A 19,289-nucleotide genomic window follows, 5' to 3' on the forward strand; every position below is an offset into this window, starting at 1 on the left:
TCATTTTTATGTTCTTCTTACACCAATCTCACGTAATTGTGTTGTTGTTGTTTTAATGGAATGATTTTTCAATGTTAGTAATGAAAGATAACTTTCTATATATATATATATATATATATATATATATATATATATATATATATATATATATATATTATATATATATATATATATATATATATATATATATATATATATATATATATATATATATATATATATATATATTGATTTCTTGGGATACAACACACAAAGAAATACAGGTGTAAGTCAGTTATGTACCATTAATTATCCTCTATAATAGCTTATAGTATATATATTGCATGCTCGTGAGAATTGTAACTCAAGCTAAGTCTTCAAACATTTCCAATTCTAAACCACTTTTTTTCATTTTCTCAATCATGATAAAGGCTTTCTGTATTCCTTTGTTGCTCCTTGTAACATTCTTGTATGCTACTTCTGCTGTAGCAAGAAATGATCCCTCAGGTTTGTCATTTTTACATTAAAAAATTAATATACACAATATCAATTTAAAGTACATATTCATACATTTGTATTTGTCCCATATTTGATAAAAATAATAGATAGAAACTTATGGTATTAAAATATGGCTTGAAAGAAGTACATAATTTGTTGTCACGTGTGTAGGGAATGAAGTGAACACAGAAGGGAAGTTTGCAAATGAAGGGGTGACAAAGCCAAGCCTACAAGGACCCAATGAAGATGAAAAATTGATAGGATTTTTTCATCTAAAACACAAACTTAAAGGATATTTTCACAAAAAACCAATTTATTATAAGCCCATTCCAACCCGTAAGCCATTCCACAAACCTGTCATAGTGGAAAAACCTATCCCATCTGTTGTTGAGCCAGAGGCATTTCTTAAGCATAAGCATTATTTCTTCAAAAAGCCAATTATTCCCATTGTTAAACCTGTTTATGTTCCCATTTACAAGCCAGTTCCAAAGGTCATTCCAATTTACAAACCTATTCCAAAGGTGATTCCAATTGTTAAGCCAATTCACTAATCAGTTTGAGACGAAGAAATAATATATGCCAAGTGTTCCATAGAAGTACCATGCTTGAAAAATTGTGTTCCATTCCATAAAGGGCTACAAATATAAATAGCTACACCTATCTATATTTCAACTGTGTTAGAATAATCTTACCTTGCGTAATTTTATTATTTGTTTTCAGGAAACTTGTGTTGTGTATTAGTAAATGTTTTTTGCACCTAATAAAGTTCTCAGTTTGCCAATTGTCATTGATATTATATCATCTGTATATTTCTTATTATCTGTTATATTATTGTGTGAGACAAGAAAGGAACAATTTTTAGATTATATTCTCTTGTGCTCTCTCACGTTCCTTTCACAATCAGACGGTTACAATTAATTTGGTTTCTTTCACTTTATGACTTGGATTGCCTCATATTCGACTTTACTTTATGATCCTACCATCCAACTTTACAATGAATGGAGTATTTTAGTTGCTTCTGGGCTTTGTCTGAACTCATCCACCTCTGCTTGCCAGGCCCAGACGGCTCGCTTTACTCGGAGGAGGTTGGATGACTATTTCTTTCGGTTGCCCAGTCAAGGAAACCACTTTTATCTCCATGGACTTAGCTTCACCTTCTTTCTTCTTTACGGTCTAGAGTCTAGAGTCTTTCTTCGAAGGCCATCCAAATCCAGCGTTTCTTGACCCTTGTCTTCCTCCGTCGGCCAATAGTGTTTCTTGACCCTTGTTAGTGTTCCAGGTTCTGCACCTTGTTTTATTTAATTTTTGTTAATTAATTTAATTAGATTATAAAGTTAAGATTATTTCATGTTAATTATCTTGATTAGGGTAATTAGATTTAGGTATTAATTAGGATTAGATATCAAGTAGGATAATTTAGAATTATAGAATTCTTTTAATTGGAATTTTGGAATTCTTTTAAAGTTTTAGAATTAGAGTTAATTAGGTTTAATTAGCTATTAGATTTTAAAAGTGATTAGAACTAAATTTAATTAATTAGAAATATTAGAATAATTAGGTTGATTAGGAAATTTTGAATTAGATTTTAATTCATGATAATCTTGGTTAAATTCTTGAAATAATATATCTTAGATTAAATAAGGTTATAGATTAAAATACTAAATTAGAGTTTTCGCATATTTTAGGATTTTAATTGGATTATTAGAATTAAAGTTTAATTAGAACTTGATATAATTAGGTAACTAGGATTAGCTCCTTATTAAGTGTTGATTTTCTCTAATTAGTCAATTTTTAGAATATGACCATTTTGTCCATAGGTAGAAAATTTTGATTTTAATACATGCTCCCTTTGTTTAGGGTTTCTAATTAGAAAATCTTGATTAATACATGCTCCCTTAGTTTAGGGCTTCTAATTAGAAAATCTTGATTTTAATACATGCTCCCTTAGTTTAGACTTTAATCAGTTTTGTCTAATTCTATTTAGTTGATTAACTTGATAGTGTTTATTATTGTATATAATTCAACTATTATTTTAATCCCATCGATTAGTGTTGACCAAAGGACACTTTGGTCAACCAAATCCTTTGTAATCATGTTGTAAACCCCAAGCCTATTTTAAGTGATCAAAAGACCCTTGATCACTTGATATGGCAAGTTCATTACGCTCAAGCTATTGTGGATATGCTGAATCTCTAAAGCTCAAGACCTCAAAGTTCAAATATAAGATCAAGACTCCAAGTCAACATCAATCAAGCATAGCTAGCAAAGTGGATTACTTCTCAAGCATTACAAAGGTATAAACACTTGTTGATCATAATTCGAAGTGTGCGACATGAGCTTTAAGCAATAGAGAAGGAGTGGGACTGGAGTATTCCTACCCCCATTCTGAATATCTTTGGGTATGGGACGTATGACCCAACGCTCATCGTATTCACCACCTTTATTCGTAGACTTTAGCACAATTCGAATCATACGATTGACAAGTCTCTCTTCACGAAGAATTAGTGCAACAAGCAAGGACAACAATTAACAACTTATCAATCATGAATCAAGTTGTACGATACGAGCATTAAGTAATGGAGAAGGAGTGGGACTGGAGTATTCCTACCCCCATTCTGAGTATCTTTGGGTATGAGACGTATGACCCAACGCTCATCATATTCACCTCCACTCATAGACTTTAGTGCAATTCGAATCGAACGATTGATAAGGTCTTCATCATCATGCTAGAAACAACTACAAAGACTCTTCTCCCTCCACTTGAAAGTTAGTGTGATTCTCATCATCCAGTAACTATCAAGTCTCTCTCCATTCTATTCAATTCTCAATCATTCCAATTCTAATCATTTCAATCTTAATCATATTTTCTTCTTGCCTCCAATCAATTTCTTTTCAGCCCTAGTGGGTTGAATTACGAAAGCTCTGATTTCTTCATTGCACAATGAGGGTACGTAGGCAGGAGAACCCAATTTCTTCAAGAGCTACCCTATTTATTAATCCATCACTCTTTCATCAATCAATTCCATCTTTTTGAGATCAAATATCATTGTCCCTTGGATTCCGTTCACATCCTTCTATGACGCCTAATGAACAATCTGTCTTGTGAATCGAGAGTTATTTGGCTTGCACCCAGACATTTAATTCCTTTTTTTTTGTTATTCCACTATAGTGATACGGGCCCCTCACTTGTTGGTTTACCTTTACTCTTCGGTTCAGAGTTTATTCCTTCATGGATCCAAGATACTTCTTCTCTTTGATCTCAAATTGTTTGTTCCCCAGCAAGTGATATATGTTTCCTTGTGCCAATCGATACTTCCCTTTGGATTCCATATTCACCCTTTTAGGAAGACCTAATTAAATGTCCATCTTTGTATCAAGAGTTGTTTGGCTAATTGCCATACAATTATTTCTCTTTGTTTCCAGTCATTCAACGATAGTGATACCATGCCTCGGGTCCCTCACTCGTCGGTCTGTCTGTTTACCCTTTGATTCAAAGTCAGTTTGCCTTTATGGATTCCCATGTTACCATTCTGTTGGTACGAGTTATAATTGACCATCACTCCAATCATACTCCTTTAGTTGTTTGTCATGTCAGTCCTTGGTGCTTGGGCAAACACCTTTTTTATTCTGTTCCTTTCTATTCGTAGTTCCAAACTACGATTGCTCTGATTTTCTCATTGCACAATGAGAATACGTAGACACGATGATGCGAATCCTTGGCGAGCATACTTCTAATTATTCCTCCTTCGCCTTAGGGCATCATTCATATCTTTTACTATCCATCGTCTACCTTCGATCATAAATTGTTCATCCAGTGACATACTATCTCTTTGACATCGAAATACACTTTCTTTGGAATTCCATAAATACCCTTTTAGGACGCCTAATGAAAAGTCCGTGTTTGCACCAAGATTTGTTTGGCTTATTTCCAGACATTTAATTCCTTCTTTTTTGGCCAACCATATAGTGATACCATGTCTTAGACCCCTCACTTGTGGTTCATGCCACCTTTCCCTCTATGGTACAAATTCTATTTCTCCTATGGGTTCCAATATACCTTGACTTTTAGTTTCAAACTATACCTTTTCAGTCACTTATCACCAGATACTTTGTTCTGTGACTTCAGGCACTTCACTCTATTCATTTCCATGATACCTTCATACTCTACCTTCATTCACTTCATGTGATATACCTATTCTTTGAGCCAAATACCATATCCCTTTGTGCTTCATCATGTATTCCTTTTTTGTGAACCAAGAGACGAGTTGTTTGTCTTGTCAGACCTTGTAGCTTAGACAAACATCTCCTTACTTACTTCGTAACCGTGTGTAGGCAACCCTTTCTTTTCGGTTATTCCAATACAGTGATACCATGTCTTAGACCCCTCACTTATTGGTTCATACCAGTTTTACTCTTGGGTTCACATTTTCACCCTTTTTGGAGTTCAAATCACACTATTCTTTGGTTCAGACCATACTTCTGATCACACTTCTTTCCACCTCCCGCCTCTAGTTCCTTGAACTACGAAGCTCTGAATTCCTCATTGCACTATGAGGATATGTAGGCATGAGGGCCCCAATCCTCACCGAGCACTCTATCTATTTTCTCTTCCTTTTCCCATTATTTTGCGAGTAATCTTTAGATATAACATCTATTCGAGCGAGAACAATCAAAACGGTTCCCATGGAGTACCATGGATGTTTGGGGTGCTAATATCTTCCCATTGCATAACCGACTTCCTTACCCAGCATGTCTCTTTCCCCCAGGTTTTATCGATGTTTTCCCTTCCCTTTGGGGATAAATAAAGTTCGATGGCGACTCTGTTGTATGTTCGAGCGTGCAATATGTTCGGGTATATTTCCGCTAGCTTCAATAGCATGTCCATTGGAATGAGTACCAAAGGAACCTTCATGGACTTTAGTCATCAATAGGCATGCTTCATGTCTATCCATGCATCTGAGCAGTACCATATCAAAGTTTCTCTTGTACAACACATCACCATTCAGGTAAAAGTTGTCGGCTAATCTTCTCAAAGTCTTCCTATCTTTCAAAGATGCCCCAAGTGGGTAAATCTGACTTTGGAGAAAACACTTGATATCAAAATACCACGGCTTTTCATATTTGATCTCTTCAACAGCAAATACATGAGCTGGCCTATCAGAACGCATCATAGTCAAATTGGGGACTTCATTCTAAAACTTTACCACAATCATATAGGACAACGTTGTAAGAGCATCTGCCATCTGGTTTTTGTCTCGAGGGATATGATGAAACTCAACCTTAGTAAAGAAATTTGAAATCCTCCTCGCATAGTCTCTATATGGTATCAAACTGGGTTGATTCATCTCCCATTCACCTTTGATATGATTCACAACCAAAGTTGAATCTCCATAGACGTCAAGATATTTGATTCTAAGATCAATGGCCTCTTCAAGCCCCGTAATGCAAGCTTCATACTCAGCCATATTATTTCTACACTTGAAAGTCAATCTAGCTGTAAACGGAAAATGCGTGCCTTAAGGAGTAATAATCATTGTCCCAATGCCATTACCATATTAATTAACAGCTCCATCAAATACCATGCCCCAATGGGAACCAGGTTCTGGCCCTTCTTCAAGAAATGGTTCATCACAATCTTTCATTTTCAAGTACAAGATCTCTTCAATAGGTTGGTGAGCCAAATGGTCAGCCAAGACACTACCTTTAATAGCATTTTGAGATCGGTATTCAATATCATACTCGCATAACAACATCTGCCAACGGGCAATCCTCCCGGTTAAAGAAGGCTTCTCAAAAATATACTTGATTGGATCCATTTTGGATATCAACCAAGTGGTATAATTCAACATATACTGGCACAGACGCTTAGCAGCCCAAGCCAATGTGCAACTAGTCTTTTCAAGCATAGAATACTGAGTCTCACAGTCGGTGAATTTCTTACTGAGGTAGTAAATAGAATATTCTTTCTTTCCAGTTTCGTCTTGCTGACCCATAACACAACCCATACTCTCTTCAAGCACAGTCAAATACATGATCAATGGTCTTCCTTCAACAGGAGGAGACAAAATCGGAGGTTCAAGCAAATATTCTTTGATACTGTCAAAAGCTTTCTGGCAATCCTCGGTCCAATCACAAGACTGATCTTTCCGAAGAAGCTTGAATATAGGTGCACACGTGGTAGTCATGTGCGATATAAATCTCGAGATATAATTCAAGCGGTTGAGAAAACCTCTGACTTGCTTCTCAATTTTGGGCGCAGGCATCTCTTGTATGGCTTTCACCTTATCAACACCCAAGTTCCATTGATATTGACAAGACTTGATTGGATCAACCAAGAATCAAGGATTTGTTGTGAGTCACGAGCATGAAGTCAAGTTAAGAACCATCCCAAAGGAGTGTACTAAGGATAAAAACCTGTAGATTATGTTCTAAAAAGTTCCCAGAGTCTTAATTCCATCTATCGGATATTACAGGTTAGGATGACTGACTCATCAACCCATAATATTCTCAAGAGAAACTCGTCTGAGTGTAGTACCGCGTAACAACTATTATCAAGTCTACACCTGAACAGTCTCTGCACTACGTCCTAAAATAGGCCAATTTCGGTTAAATGTTCTACGGTCCTCACCTTCTCGGACCCCAAATCAGAGAAAGTAATGCCTAACCACAAATAACGTGTGTGACATCAATAGCTCCAAAAGGGTCTCCACTGAGTAGATGGGTCTCAAGACAACTTGTTAAGGACTACTCCACACAAGTCGAACATGACTATACCATCCTCCTATCTTAATTGCACTCAAGTTCGGGTTAGAATTTATCTCACCACTCAGAGATCACCAAGCACAACAAGCAGATTATATCACACAAACAAATATACAAACATCAAGTATACAAATATATACACATTAAAAGTAGGTTAAACCCACTAAGGACTACTCCCCAGCAGAGCCGCCACTTAATTTTTGTAGCGGTAAATTCATGACCATTAAGCTATGGATAAACTTAACGTTAATAAAACCAGAGTCGCCATCGCGCTGTTATTGTTTCCAAAGGAAAAGGGAAAGTACGAACAAAACCCAAAGATAAGAAGTTTTCAAATCAAAACTAATAAAATTCCAGAGATTACATTTAAGGGGGTTGGTTACACAGAGGGAAGGTGTTATCACCCAAAGTGTCCTAGGTACTCCTAGGGAGCCCTTTTTATGTGTGTGTGTGTGTGTTTTGGTATAGAATATGTTTGCAATAAATAGAGTGTGTGGATCAGAAAAGAATTCATTGATTATATTTTTTGTGTTTGACAAGACCTTCAGACTTGTGCCTACGTACCAACATAAAAATAAGGGATCAAAACCTTGTAGTTCGTGGTATCAATTTCAAAGTGAGTGAATTGCTTTTAACAAAAATTTAAGTTTAAAAGAGGCACAAAAGGCCTAAAAGAGTTTGAATGAGTGTTAGTTCTTTTTGTCTTTTGAAATTTTAAGTCAATATGGTTAAGTTCATTTGCAAGATTGATTAAGAAAAGAGTGTAAAAATGCAATGACATAAGGTCAAGGTTTCTAATTTGCAATAAAAAGTCTAAGTTTGAAATCACAAGCAAATAGGGTTTTTTGAAAAGGGGGAGAGATTTAAAATTTATGAAGTGGGAGGAGATGAAGAGACTAATCCTAAGCAAAAATTTAAAAGTTAAGAGTTGAAAAGATCTAACCAATGGGATGCAATCCAATAGACAAGAATGTCATATAGAAACCCACTTTTCCTTTGGACTTTAAAATCAAGCAAATATCAATAAGCAAGTTGCACAATGAAGAGTAAGTCATCAAATAAAGATAGCCATATCCAAGCTAGCAACTTCATAGTCTTCTTCATAATCTTCCCATGTATCAGATGACATACTCCTTGAATGACTCAGAATAAGGCATTAGACACAGGTTCAAAGTAACATTTGCATCAAGACCATGTACCAGATGAACTCAAGTGGATCTCAATACTTGCATCAGATGAAAATTTAAATCACAAGAACTTGGTTTCAGAGATGTGGGCATTTGGCCAAGTCCTTTTGTATATGGAATGTTGCCTAATTCTAAGTCCAAAGCTTAGATCAAATCCAAAAGTCCTCACAAACATTTTTTAGGGTTTTTGTTATTTATTAGGTATTTAAGGTCCTAAACCACAAACACAAACATGATACACAAACAAATATATACAATCACAATGTATGGCTTAAGTGAGCAAAGTGAAAATGGAATAAACATAAATAGGTTAAATGGTATGTAAAATGGCAAATGAAATGGTAAATGACTTGAGTTTAAATTGCATAAAGTAAATGACTTGTAATTAAAAGGTTAGTCAAATGTTAGTTGATTAGATGCTAGTGGAGTTTTTCTTTTCAATTGTTTAAGTCATTCTTTGGAGAACACTCAACCCTCTATTCACAAGCATGGATCCTTGAACTAAGACATCTTCCAAAGGAAGGAAAAAAGGCCAAGTTTCCACACAATACCATGAAAGGGGGGAGACTTACAATCTCACTTACTAGAATGTTATGCCTTTGGGTCAAAATTTAGTGCTATGTTAAGCAATCATAACTGGACTTATGTAGAAGTCACAACTATTTGAGGCCGGGCAATAGGAATTTTGGTGTTAATGCATGTTAGAGATATGGCATAATGGACCACACTCCTAAAACATACCACACTCAAAAATAAAATGATCAAAGGATGAACCTAATCTCATTCATACTTATATTGGTTCATCTAACATAAGTTATTGATGAAGCAATTAGCCTTAGGATATTGAGATGTCATTGGCCAATGGAAGGGACGGGATATAATGGGATTGAAGATGAAGAGGGAGGGGAGATGAGATAAACACCAATTGGTAATGGGAGGAATTTTATCAAATTAAAATCATTCATTCATTTTGGGAGATGAAATGTACATTCATCAATCCCTTAAGTCCAATGATTTTAATCCAACAAAAGTCAAATCAACCTTGACCAAGGCCCAAACACATAGTCAAACTTCACAAGTCAATAAAAATGGCTCAACATAATTTTCACACAATTAAACAATAAAAAATCAAATTAAAATGCATTAAATTAAATTATGCTTTATCAAAAACCTAAAACCTCTTCAAAACACCAAATAAACGGCCAAGAGATTTATCATAGGTCAAAGAAGGTCAAAGGACCTTGGACAAGAATTTCATTATTTTTGAAAAGTCAGAAGTATTTTTAAACAATTAAAAATATGCACAAAACCAATTAAATCATGAAAAATATCAATATTAATCCAAAAAATAATTTTAATTCAGAAAATGAAAAAGGAAAATATTTGAATTTTTTGTGTGAAAGTCCCATATTTTTTGGATCAATAATGAAATTAATATGAATTAATTAAAAATAAGCAATTAAAAGAAATATTCAGAAATTCAAAAAAAGAGAGCCATCTGATCTCCCTCATTAATTGAGGTGGCAAATCAGATGGTGACAAGCGCGCGTTCCATATGTTCCTATGGTTGATCAGATGGTGACAAGCCTGGTCAACTGAACCACACACATGGTAATCAAAAGCAACGCACGAGATTAAAACGTTTGAACTGGATCCTATGATTGAGATGCAGGACAACTCATCATCGGAGCCAGAGCTCCGGTCTTCTTCTCCGGTGGACCTCATCGGACTGGTCCACCATCAACCATCACCAAAATGAACAAGTAAGACATAGATTTAAAGAAAAATGTTCAGGAGCTCGAATCTGACCTCAATTTTGTCCAATTCCAAGTATATGAAAAGGTACAGGGATTTGAATTTTGAGGATCATGAACTGAGTTCTTCGATTTGACCTCAAAGCAACTCAATCTTCTTTCCTACATTGATAGGACTTCAGACAACCAAAAATCACAAAGAATGGTGAAGAATTGAGAGAGAATCGAAGAGAAGAAGTTTCTGAAAAATCACCTTCGAGTTGATCTAATTCCACTTGATCTTGATCTGGATTTGACTGCTTTCTCCTCCTCTTGCTTGTAGAAGCCAAATAAGATGAAAAGGGAAGTGAATTTATGGAGTTTGAACTTCCAAACAGAAGATGAAGTTCAAGCTCGATTTCAAAAGAAACCTTCAAAAATTCTATGGCAGTGGGGGTTTGAATTGGTCTAGTAAAGCTTGGGCAAGGTGTTGATGATGAATCTGAATCCTTAAGCTTGTTTAAATAGGCAATGCACTTGATATTTGCGCCACTTGAAATTTGGACAAATTTGGAAACTCCTTTGCATGGGTGCATGGGCAATCATTTGGGCCTTAGGGATGATGCAATCCACTCCCAATTCGTATACAAAGTATGCTAAATGCATCATGTGTAAGCATGCAAAAGAATTTGATCACTTGAAATCCAATCTTGCCAAAACACTCTCCATAATGAAACCATATGCAAGTGTCGCATCCGCGAAAAACAACCGGCGGGCTAAAACAAAAACAACACAGAGCCTCCACCGTGCGTTATTTATCCCAAAAGAGGGAAAGGAAACGCTCGAAGTAAACCTGGGAAAAGCATGGTCTCGCGACCAAAGAGAATGGGATCGGGAGTCGGTTATGCGAAGGGAAGGTATTAGCACCCCTACGCATCCGTCGTACTCGACGGGATCCACGCTCAAAAGATAGGTTAAGGTTGCTAAAACAAACATCACACACACACACGCTGAAGACAACACAGGTGGGGAAAAAGAGGAGAGGGCTCGCTAGGATATCGCATCCTATGCCTACGTATCTCGTCTGGAACGAGAATCAGAGCTGCCGTAGTTCGGCTCACGCACGCCAAACAAGACACACACAAACACAGGCAAACTTGGAACCCGAACGCCAATCGCTGGACTTACATCGGCTTCCGAACCAAACAAACACAATCAGGATACGGACAGCCAATCGCTGGTCTTACATCCATATCCAGACACGCAAGAAGAAACAAGCAACAAGTTACTAAGGAGTCAGGCACTCGAGCCTAGCAACTGTCAAGCAAACACACACAAAAAGGAAAAAAATGCCCGGAGAGACCTCACACGGTCTCCTGCCTACGTACCTCATCTGGTATGAGGATCAGGGCGACGTAGTTCCCCTGAACGGGAAAGAAATTCTAACCAGATACAAAGGGAGACACACTACTAGGGAGCTGGACTCGAGTCTAGATGTTATCATGCATCATTGCCCTATGTTATGGTTTCTATCCTAACTTGCACAGGCAGCAAGCTAATCCTAAACAGGCAAAGCAATCAAAGCAAACAATCACAAATAGCACACACTATATCCAAACAGAGGTGGCTCAAACAAGGGTTAGACTGCCAATGCAAGTCAACTGTATCAGGTGATGTTAGCTCTTAACCTTGACATTGAGAGTCAGGGTGAAGCCATATGAAAGGTGAGTGAAGATTAGACTTCACAGCTCTTATCCCTGGCCTGGGAGAGCTTCAGACAATGAAGTGTGGGTCCAGAAAGTGGGAACCCTTCTACACTTATGACACTGACTCAACTGTACAACTGTACAACTGTACATGGATCTTGGGTTAGGATCCACTAGGCATCAACATGTAATGTGAGCCAAGGGACGACTCAACAGAATAGCAGAAGGTGGACTACACATCTCTTGTGTCTGCCAATTGCCTTAATAAAGGTCTTCTCCTGCTTGGGGACAAAAATAAACAAGCACAAACATCGCCTCTTAAGGAGGACTTCAGACAGGTGCCTGGCCAAGTAACAGGCCAGGTCTTCCAGACTACATGGAGTTAGTGATTCTACCTCAATTGGTTTACACAACCAAGCAGCAGCAATAGCAAGTTCAAAATGAACTATAGCAACTAAGGTACCTGAAATCAATCTAATATGATCAGTACTCAGCACAAACAGTCAAACAGACAAGTTAAAAGTCAACAGCACAAACAGATAGCAAGCATCAATGCACAAAGGTGCAAGCCACAAGGCCTAAGCATAATTCTCAATGCCTACAAAACAAACTCAAGTTAGTCATAAACAAGCAATAAACCAATCCCAATTGAGTGCACATCATCAAGTATAAGCAATTGTGCTCTTTGACCTGAAACAAAGCTCAAATGTGAGAACACAAACCACTAGTACAAGACTAGGGTCAAAATAGGATCAATAAGTTAAAACAGAACATGAAACTTATCCAAAATCAAGATCAATCAAATAAGAATCAAATCCAGTTGGTCTCATGTTCATATCATCAACCATTATCATTTCATGAGGCAAAGAGTACAAAGCATGCAATTTAGAACCTCAAAGGACCAAACAGAAAGATCCAATCCAAACTCAATCCAAAACAATTCAATAAATCCCCAAACAATTCACATCTAAACATCATTCATTACATGTCAACCACACCAAATTTCAGGCCATTTGGATAAGAGGAAGCAAGTCAATTAAATTCATCAAGTTAAAGCATGCTCATACAAGTCCAAACAAGCCACAATATCATGTATCAACTTCCAGCAAGCATAAAACAGTGTAGGAACATGATAAATGCACCAAACCAAAACCATGATACTCTTCAAGATGTCTATAATCACTCCACAAAATTTCAAGTCCATCCAATGCATATCCAGAATTTCACAAAACATTTAACATTATGACTCACAACAGGTCCACATTTGGTCAAACAGAAAGGAAATTATTGAACAAATTGGAAATGCACTCAAAAACTCCAGAAAAATTCACATGTGAACCTAACATTAAGAAGTATCAACATGCAAAATTTCAGCTCAATCCAAGTTCATATGGCATGTCAAATAAAATCAGGAAGTAGGACAAGAAATGGTGTGACACAAATTGTCACACCTCGAATGGTCATGTCATATCTCACAATCCAGGAATGATAAAATAGCAAGCTCAAAGCCAAAATATCCATTAAGGTCTCTAGAATAAGCATGCAAAATTTCAGCTCCATCCAGTTAAGAATCATCATTTCATGAGCAAAACATCCAGCAATGTGCAAGAAAGAACATACATGAACAAACCCTAGGCCATTCCAAAAACCACACGTGCACAATTTCCACAAAAATATTCATTAAATTGTAGAGATCATAAGGATCATGGTGGAAAAAATTTCATTCAATTTGGATCAGTAGTTTGTGAGTTATGAATTTATTATCATGGAGAAAAATTAAAAAATGATGAAATAAGCATGGTGAAATACATGAAGCCTAAGGAAATAAATGCCAAAGCAAAAAAAAAGAGAAATGCTACAACACGGAATCGAAGTGTGTTTCAGTTTAAAATCCAGCGCGCTACAGTACCAAAAACCTCATCCAGCAGGCAAAAACGCGAAATATGGATCAAAAGGTGGTTCTGGAAATTTTTTGAATGTTCTTCATGTGTTCTTCATGTTCATAGGTCCAAGAACAAATCTCCACCAAATTGGACAAACTATATATCAATGGAAAGGTCTTTCCACGTACATTCACAATCTCAAATTAATTTAACCTAATTCCTCATGATTTAAGAAATTCGAATGCAAACATGTTTGTGCACAAAACTTCAAATCATCATAACTTCCTTGTTTCTCAACCAAATTTAGTGGTTCAAATTGCAGAATTCTCTACTAAACAAGATTTATCCAAAGCATCAAACAATTTCAAGAATCATTGAAGTCGAAAACTCACCTTAATTTGAGGACAGTTGTTAAATCGCGTGTTTTAAGCTTCCAAAAGCAAAAATAGATGTTCTATGATGCTAGTAGAAGTGAATGGAACAAAGTTTGTTGCTCAATTATGCACGATCTAGCTCAAATCTTGAATTGCCATTGATGCACCTCACTTTAACAGTCCTCAATTTGGCTTGGAAATGAGGAAATCTTGCTTCAATTAGCTTCAATAATGCATATAGATGATGAATGCATGAAGAACAATGCAATGTTTATGCAAATTTTTGGAAAAAAAGTGAGAGAGAAAGATGAAGAATTTTGGTAATTTTCAGATCTAGATCTAAATTCTGTTATCATTAAGATGAAAACAATTATGATTTAACTTATATATGCATTGTTAATGATGTTAGTAATCATGATTAGTGAAAATGCAATGAATTAGTGAAAATGCAATTTCATGCTAAATGGCAATTTGGTCAATTCACCCACACATGTGCAATGCAATGCAACAGTGAATTTTTTTGGTTTGAGCAAGTTTCAAATGGCATTTGTGAGCTAGTGCAAAAGGAATCATGTGAAAACAATGAATATTTCTCAAAATGCACTTTTTCCCTCCATTTTTCAAATTAAGTCCACTTGAAAAATGGACTTTTTGTGTGATGAGTTTTGATGAAATGTAATGATGGATCATGATAAAGCATGTCAAATGGAGTTTTCTCAAAAAAACCTCACTCAATTTGGCCTTGTGAATCAAAAGTTATGCCACTTTGAAATTCAACTTTTTTGGATAATGATCAATCCATAACTTGCCAACCACACATGAGAAATTCATGTTCTTGGACTTTTTGGAAAGGTGAGAGCAAGATCTATAACTTTCATGTAGAACAAAATTTCATTTGAAACATTTTTGGACATGTAATTTTGAGGAGAAAAACGTTCCATTTTTGGCAATTTTCAATTACAAGTCACTTTCTATTTTTGGAAAGTTTCCATCTGACTTTATTTTCTTCATTCTTGATGTTTGAAATGTCAAATGAAACTTGTTTAGACATGAATGAAGTGTCTCTAACCCTCTCCCTCCTCCAAATCCATCAATTCAAGCACAGTTGACCACAGTTGACTTTTCTGACTGATAGATGAATTTCAGCTTGACTGATGAACTTGAGCCTCACACTCCTGATGCCATGGCTCAATGATGAAACCCTAGCTTCCATAAGCTCAATATAACCATATGATGATCCCCATATCCACTGAAAACCCCATCTCCTTGCCAAGCCCTGATTGGCACAATGCAGATGATTAGGGTTGACCAGTGGCCAAAACCCTAATCTCAAGGAATATGATCAAGCATAAGGAATCTCTTGGTGATGATAAAACCATGATGATGATGATGTATCATTTCAACCAAGATGAAGCTCAATCTCCTTGACAACCAAGAAACCCTAATTTGAATCACACATCCTCAGATGATTAATGATCAGTCCATGAAACCTTAGCTTGCATCTTAACCTCTTTATCTTCTGATCAAGACTTAGGAGGATGACTTGTTCCATGTAACCACATGATATGCAAATATGCAATGCCTAATGACCTACAAAATGATATGCAATATGCTAAGCTAGTCCCAAGATAGGAGGGCAAATTTTGAGGTGTTACAGCAAGTCCCTCAATTTTGATCCAAATGAGATGATCTTGGATGTTTTGGAAAGGTAAGATCAAGAGGAATAACTTTCATGTTTAACACTTTTTCATTTGAAGATTGGATCATGATAAATTTTGAGGTGGAAGTTTGGGAAATCAAACATATTTGAAAAGTTTCTAAGTCCCAAGTCAAATGTTCACTTCTTCCACCTTGAATAACTTTTTCTATGGACATCAAATGAGAAGAGTTCCTTCGTCAAAGTTGTATATATTTAAAACCTATTAAATTTGTTAAGAAATTTGACCTCATTTGGATTTGGCATGAAGGGGTAATGCATTTTAGAAGTCTAATTAGAAAAACAAGCTTTAGAATTTGCACTTGTTCAATGGTATTGGTCCAAAAGACCTATAATGTTTGCTCTTGGAACATGCATTTGCAAGTTGAATTTGCACTTCCTATAAACATAAAGTTTTAATTAGACATCTTTAATTTGATCATTCAAATTGAATTTATTTCATATCATAAAAATTGAGAAAGTTATGGTCTTGGGAAGTTGACCTCCAAACTAGGGTTTAGACAAAATGACCTATAATCGTTCACCATAAAAAATGACTTCCCAAGAAACACTAGCTCTTGACTTCAACATTAAAGTTGTTTAGAATGACATTTAGAGTAACTTTACTCTTAGAATCATTTTCATATGACAAAAATTGTAGGAGATAGGGTTTAGGGAACCCCGGTTTTGACCAGTTGACTTTCTCTGGTCAACCACCATGAACCAACTTGCTAGCTTGGCAATCTCTTGACTTTTGGGACTCATGGAGGATAATATATGCATAATATGATGTGATGTGAAGTATCCTTGAAACATTTGATCAATTGTTGAAGAAGCTTGTAGAAGAAGTCACACAAGATACCCAGATGAATTAGGGTTTCCCAGGCAAACAAACTCCAAACTCTTGATGATTTCTTAATCAAAATACCATGTAAAGATCATGGGGATCCATATATGATGTCTATAGTCATTGTAAACCAATTCTTGATTGAGCTCCTTATAGTGAGGGTCTTAAACCCTATATATGAACTTGATAGAGCATAGGTGAGCATGCACACTACCTACAAAAGCAACAATCTATATATTGACATATTTTTGGTATTTTGGTTAGTAAATAATGAAAAAAAAAGTATGATAAAATCAAAAGGTCTTGGTGATCTCTCCCAATGCAAATCCGATGAGGGGTAAGGAGGATGCTAAGGTGTGATCCCAATGCTAATGCATATGATGAGATAGCATGAGGGATATTATGGTCAAAATTGGGGTCTTACAGTATCTAGCCAAGGGTTTGATGCTTATCTTTGTACTAAAATTAACCCCAACAAATCAAATCATCTTTTGCTTCAGTGCACTCTTCAAACCTTTCAAAAAGGACGTGTTACTTCTGTTCTACCGTGAATGACGCTTAAGCCTCCATGTGTGAGCAAGTAATGTTTAACTGCTAGAGTGTGATCCAAGCGCATCCACTTTACCGCAAACAAGCAAATGCTTCCCGCTCCCATGCTCGAGCATACAAGCAAGTGAACAATAGCACATGAACGTCAATATTATTCAGTAAAAATAACCAAGCACACACTTTATTTGTTAGCGGAACTACGGAGCTCTGACTTCCTCATTGCATGTATGAGGATACGTAGGCACAAGGGTTCGAATCATTGGAGAGCACACTAACTTAAAAATTATTCTTTCTCCCATATTATTCTCATTTCATTTCACTGATAGCAAGCAACATACAGATAAACAACATTCATATGCATTCATACAAGCAAGTGGTTCCTATCGAGTACGATGGATGTGAGGGGTGCTAATACATTCCCCTTGCTTAACTGACTTCTGAATCTGCTTTTGGTTGCGAGACCATTGTCATTTGGGGTTTTATCTCTATTTCCCTTTCCTTTGGAATAAGTAAAATTCGGTGGCAACTTTGTATTTTCGTGGTGCGACAAAAAAACAAAAAAATGAGATTAGTGAAGATAAACTACTTCATCTATAGGAGGTGGAGCAGGTGCAAAATCTAGAATGGGGTTAGAAGGATCTGAATCAAAATCAACAGGAAACTCGAGAGTAGTTTGTAGCGGTAAATTCATGATCATCAAGCTATGGATAAGCTTGACATCAAATAAACAAGAGTCGCCACTACGCTTTTATTGTTTCCAAGGGAAAATGGAAAAGTACAAACAAAACCCAAAAATAAGAAGTTTTCAAATCAAAACTAATAAAATGCCAGAGATTACAAGTAAGGGGGTTGGTTACACAGAGGGAAGATGTTAGCACCAAAAGTCTCCTAGGTACTCCTAGGGAGCCCTTTCTTGTGTGCATATGTGTTTTTGTACAAATGACGTTGCAAACAAATGAAATGGGGGGATGAGAAAAGAATTCATTAATTATATTTTTGTGTTTGACAAGACCTCCGGACTTGTGCCTACATACCAACATAAAAAAATGAGGGATCAAAACCTCGTAATTCGTGGTATCAATTTCAAAATGGATGCATTGTTTTTAACAAAAATTTAAGTTTGGAAGGCACAAAGGCCTAAAAAATGGTTTGAATGAGTTAGTTATTTTTGGCTTTTGAAATTTTAATCCAAGTATAATTAAGTTTATTTACAAGTTTGATTAAGAAAAAGTTTGAAAATGCAATGGCATAAGGCCAAAGTTTCTAATTTGCAATATGGTTAAAGTTTTTTTTTAAAAGAAGCACAGGCAAAGAAGTTTTTAAAAGGAGTGAGAGATTTTGAAATTAAAGAAGTGGGGAGGAGATGAAGAGACTAATTATAAGCATAAAATTAAAATTTAAGGGTTGAAAAGATCTGACCAATGAGCTGCAATCCAATAGACAAGAATGTCATATAGAAACCCAAATTTCCCTTGGACTTTAGAATCAAGCAACAAACCATGCACAAAATAACAACTTGAAAAGCAAGGCATAAAATAAAAATATTCACATCCAAGCTTAGCAACTCCATGATCTTCTTTAAATTTGCCCATGTAGCAGATGAATTCCATAATGCATAAATCATAGGTTCAAAATAACAGCTTCACAATGATCATGTTGCAGATGAACTCAAATGAGTCTTCAATGATGTATCAGATGAAGTTTAAAATTACAAGCACTTGGTTTCATGAAAGTTGGAATTGGCCAAGTCCTTTGCATAGGGAATGTTGCCTAAATTCTAAGTCCAATTGTCTCAGATCAAACCAACAGTTCACACAAGATATTTTTTAGGGTTTTTGTTCTTATTATGTACATTAATGCTCAAAGACCACACAAACAAACACAATATACACAAACAAAATATATCACAAAATTATGGTCCAAATGGACAAAGTGAAAATGACATTAACATAAACAATTAGAATGGTATGAATAATGGCAAATGAATAAAGCTCAAAAATTAAATTGCATTAAAAGTAAATGACTTGAAATTAAATGTTAGTTGTTAATGAGTTAGAAGTTAGTATTGCTTTTGC

The 19,289-nt window shown here is 36.0% G+C and overlaps 1 protein-coding gene across 1 annotated transcript in view; it reads left to right on the forward strand.

Annotated features, from left to right (window-relative positions):
- The first annotated feature begins 345 nt into the window (after window positions 1-345).
- LOC127075737 (repetitive proline-rich cell wall protein 1) overlaps window positions 346-19,289 on the forward strand; it is a 209,518-nt gene continuing 190,574 nt past the window's right edge. Inside the window, exon 1 of the mRNA XM_051017203.1 lies at window positions 346-486. Within this exon, the coding sequence (XP_050873160.1) occupies window positions 402-486 (85 nt within the window). The 5' untranslated portion in view covers window positions 346-401. The remainder of the gene's footprint in view (window positions 487-19,289) is intronic.

The sequence above is a fragment of the Lathyrus oleraceus genome, chromosome 4, assembly GCF_024323335.1.
Source record: "Lathyrus oleraceus cultivar Zhongwan6 chromosome 4, CAAS_Psat_ZW6_1.0, whole genome shotgun sequence".
Classification (NCBI taxonomy): Eukaryota; Viridiplantae; Streptophyta; class Magnoliopsida; order Fabales; family Fabaceae; genus Lathyrus; species Lathyrus oleraceus.